Source organism: Salmo salar, unplaced genomic scaffold (assembly GCF_965601325.2).
Source record: "Salmo salar unplaced genomic scaffold, fSalSal1 ptg000669l, whole genome shotgun sequence".
Classification (NCBI taxonomy): Eukaryota; Metazoa; Chordata; class Actinopteri; order Salmoniformes; family Salmonidae; genus Salmo; species Salmo salar.
Window position 1 is genome coordinate 792,501 of NW_027675458.1, and position 4,422 is coordinate 796,922.

At 44.3% G+C, this 4,422-nt stretch overlaps 1 protein-coding gene across 1 annotated transcript; it reads right to left on the reverse strand.

Moving 5' to 3' along the window:
- Window positions 1-2,069: 2,069 nt before the first annotated feature.
- On the reverse strand, window positions 2,070-3,843 carry LOC145877071 (E3 ubiquitin/ISG15 ligase TRIM25-like). Its single transcript, XM_082972368.1, has 2 exons — window positions 3,124-3,843; window positions 2,070-2,691 (listed from the first exon to the last, which is right to left on the reverse strand). Exons 1-2 carry the CDS (start codon window positions 3,586-3,588, stop codon window positions 2,455-2,457), a joined length of 702 nt encoding a protein of 233 aa, XP_082828494.1. The 5' UTR covers window positions 3,589-3,843; the 3' UTR covers window positions 2,070-2,454.
- Window positions 3,844-4,422: the final 579 nt, after the last annotated feature.

Genomic DNA, 4,422 nt, shown 5'->3' on the forward strand with positions numbered 1-4,422 from the left:
TTAATAATAAGTTACCTGAGGTAAACCTACAAGGTTAACGCGGGCTGGAAGAGAATTACTTCAAAACCACAGCAAACAGCTGGGACATATAGTAATATTATAAATATATAATATTATATCACTGGGCTCCTCTGTGCTAACAAACCCTGTGTACCACCCCTCCCCTGTTTAACCTTGAATTTCGTTCAGAAAAACACTTCCACATTTAGCAAAACGAACCAACTCTTTACGGATCTGTTCGGTGGTAATAAACGGAGGCAGATTAGACACCACTACTCTTGTCGAAATCAGCACCAACACAACCCCTCACATAAATCATACTGGTAACTAGCCGGGTAACAAGACTCACCTTTTACATTACCACAACCACCGCCTTGTTCATTCTGGATACAGAGTGTATATGTTCCTCTCCCACCTGTTCACCGACCAGGATCAATAATTCCTCCACACCATTCTCCACAACGCACCTGAAGAGACAGCGTTTCTTCTCCACTCGGTTGAGGACATCAAACTACCCTACTCCCTCCTCAACTCTAACCGATAAACAGCGGAAACCGATAAACAATCCCTCCACCATGACAAAATACATTTGGAAAATAGGCAAAAGAATAGCTGCACTCTTCACGAACGACAAAACCTCACGTTACCAACTTCTTCTTCTTCTATGGTATAATGGCGGTCCTCAAACCAACGTTAAAGGAGCGTGGCGCCTCCTACTGTGCTGGAGTGTGTTCAATCACGGTTTACACCATTTCTAAATCCTCCTACCTAACTCAGTACTTCTGAGAAAATAAAAAAGATCCCTACTAACTTCTAATAGACCCTCCCCCATCCCCCAAATCCCTTCCAAACCCCCATCCAACCCCCCATCCAACCTCAATGACCCTACACTTCAATCTTTCCCTCTCTTCAACATCCTTACAACAATATAACAACACATGCTCCACCGTTTCATTGACAATACCCTCCAGACACAAACCATTCACATGCTGCCAACCAGATGGAACGACCAGTTCAATGTACAATGTCCTAAACACAATCGAGGAAACACCACCTCTTCCTTCCTAATCTGACCTTTGAACCTTGTTCCACCGACCTTTCATTGGAGGGCATATAAATGCCGTCCCTTGTGCTCAGAGTCCCATCTCTTCTCCCACACATCTATCAAAATGTCTCTGATCTCACATTTGTCCTCACCTCTACCCAGTGGAACATTAATATATATTATATCTTGTTTTAAAGTTATGTTAGCTAACTAGTCTACAATTTCATTCCATTCCACACCTGAATGTGCTGTGACCCGGCATAATCTCACTACTAGACCCATTCTCTCAATTCTCCATAATAACATTAATACCTCCAATAGTAGGTCACTCCTAATAGATTTACCAGATGATAAACTATTCAATACAGACAGAGAATCTGAGGATACTATAACTCTAACAGGCTGTACGTCCTCCACCCACTGGAGGACAACTATTATCACCAACAGTTCAACTGAGTACACTGACAGTTCATCTGTTAGTCTTCTACATATCCGCACATCACATTCAGGAAGGTAAACACCTGCTCCTGTGGGCCCACTATCTGGGCCCTTGGATCCATCTGTGAAAAGAGGTAAAAAAGCATAACAACTTCTACCAATGTAATTGTCAACCAGTTTCCCTTTATCACTGACTTCTGACCCAATCTTTCCTTTTGTCTACCAAGGTTAGATCAACAACAGGATCTGGGAGTAACCATGGAGGAACATCCCCTATCACCACAGAAAGGGCCAACCTCCAACTCCCTGAAACTACTCTCATCAGCAAGCTTTCCAACTGTCCAACCAAAACCACTGCCTTGTCTACTAGTATATTCCCAACAGTCATCTAGAACAGTAGCAGTGGGATGCTCAACCTCACAGCCTTTCAACCCAATAAGCTAATGACAACACCAGGCCAACTAACCCTACACTCATTAAAACCCACTACCCCATTCCACTACTTTGACCCTATCTGCTCCTGCACCAGGCCAACTAACCCTACACTCATTAAAACCCACTACCCCATTCCACTACTTTGACCCTATCTGCTCCTGCACCAGGCCAACTAACCCTACACTCATTAAAACCCACTACCCCATTCCACTACTTTGACCCTATCTGCTCCTGTAACCAGGCCAACGGCCTGGGAGGACGGGACACCACCACTCAACACACCCTGGAACTCTTCTGAAGTCAAATCTAGTATGACCAAATACTTCTCTGCAGCTGCCACCAAAACATATATTTTTCTGTGATTTACATTCCATTTCTGCGGTACAGTTGATAACCATTTGCTATGAACACTAAGAAGCCAACCTTACTGAAGCATATATCACTGGTTGGCCCATCCCTCTGTGCTGTCACAGATCTACTACTCACAGGGATCCTCTCAGGATCCTTCAGCCTTGACCCATCCTCCTCTACTTTCTTCACTGCCTCAGCAGTGACAACCTGTTCCCAACAGTGTGGTCAGTGGGATTGGATAGGGGCCCCTCTACCTCTCTCTCTCTCTCTCTCTGACTGGAGGAGACAGGTGAAATGGTGTGTCTCCTCTGGTCAACAATACTCACCTTGAGAGACTCCACAGCCTGTTGGAGCTCCTTCAGCTCCTTCTCTCTCTCCTGGAATCTCTGCTGGACCTTCTGCTGACTCATCCCCAGCTGCCTCTGTGGAGAATCACTCTTCAATGAGCTATCAAGCTTTATTAGTCCAGTAGATCAATAGTATAGTAATGTGACATAGGGCCCATAGAGAGGAAGGTCTAAATAATGGATGGTCCATTTACTAAATGATATTTATTTGTTGCTATGTGAATGATTATAGTTTTTATGGTAGGACTACATGTATCAACAGGTTGAGACTGAACTTTGGACTCATAAAAGGCCATTCAGAATGATAATAGTGTTTGACATTATAAAATGGTGATACATTTAGAGAATCTGGGTTGACATATCAATATACTCAAGGTTTGTGTTCATATTTGTTCTGCTGAGGATTCATTTCATTTGAATGATCTCATATTCAAACAGCCTTAGTTCCTACTGTATCTTTAATTCTTTGTTTATCAGACAGTCACCAACAAGTTGTTCTGGTCTTACCTGTTTCTCAGTCCTCTCTGCTGCAGCTGACACTGTATCATGGCCTTTATGTTCATCCATCACACACAGCAGACAGATACACTGCTGATCGGTACGACAGTAAACCTCCAGCAGTTTGTCATGATGAGAGCAGATCTTCTCCTGTAGTTGTGCGGTGGCTTTGACCATCTTGTGCCTCTCCAAAGCAGGAAATTCGTAGTGAGATTGGAGGTGAGTCTCACAGTAAGAGGCCAGACACGCCAGACAGGACATGAGGGCTTTCTGCTTTCTGGTCCCAGTGCAGAAATCACACGCCACATCTCTAGGTCCAGCATAGCACAGAGCAGGAGGGGGAGCAGCCTGGAGTCCTGTCTTCTTCAGTTTCTCCACCAGCTCAGCCAACATGTTATTTTTACTCAGCGTAGGCCTCGGACTGAAGGTCTGTCTGCACTGAGGACAGCTATAGACCCCTTTCAGAACATCCATGATCCCTGCAGCCCTCAATACAGCTCCTACAGTAACTGTGTCCACAGGGGATGGTGACTGGTTCCTTCAGTAGATCCAGACAGACAGAACAACAGAACTGGTCCTGGTCCAGCAGAACTCCCTGTTGAGCCATTTGGACGGTTGTTCACTCTCACACAGACAGACGACACAGAGACTCAGATCAGTTTCGTTTCCTCAGAAGAGAGTTTGTGAAGGGGGATGGACTTCCTGGTTCTGCCAGAGGGGTGGGGTTAGAGGGAGGGAGGGTTTAGAGGGAGGGAGGAAGAGAGAGAGGAACTGCATGCAACAGCAAGAGGGAGACAAATAGTCTTGTTCCTTGGTTAGAGCCCTTAACATGGAATAAATGAAATAATGAATCTTAAAATGTGAGTTATTAGAATATAAAGGGTAACAGTTTCTATGAAGTACATATTCTAATTATTTTAATGACCTTTATAATGCCTTATAATACACTTATGTGTTCTAATAAGCAATAAGGCCTGAGGAGGTGTGGTATATGTAAGGAATGCGGACCTGGTGGCAGTGAAGTCAGACGCAGGAGAGCAGAGATAGGTAATAGCCGGAGCAGTTTAATACAAAACGAACCTACATGGGTACAAAACCCGATGCGCACCAGTAACAGAGTACAAGCACTTACAAACAAACAATTCCACACAAGGACATGGGGGGAACAGAGGGTTAAATACACAACAATTCATGATGGAAATGGAAACCAGATGTGTAAGAAAACAAGACAAAACAAATGGAAAATGAAAAAAAGTGGATCGACAATGACTAGAAGACCGGTGACGCCGACCGCCGAACAAGGAGAGG

Coding starts and splice junctions, on each gene's coding strand:
- LOC145877071 (XM_082972368.1), bottom strand. CDS start 3,588: ATGGATGTTCTGAAAGGGGTCTATAGCTGTCCTCAGTGCAGACAGACC. Junction 2,692..3,123: donor CAGAGAGGACTGAGAAACAG/GTAAGACCAGAA, acceptor GATTCTCCACAG/AGGCAGCTGGGGATGAGTCA.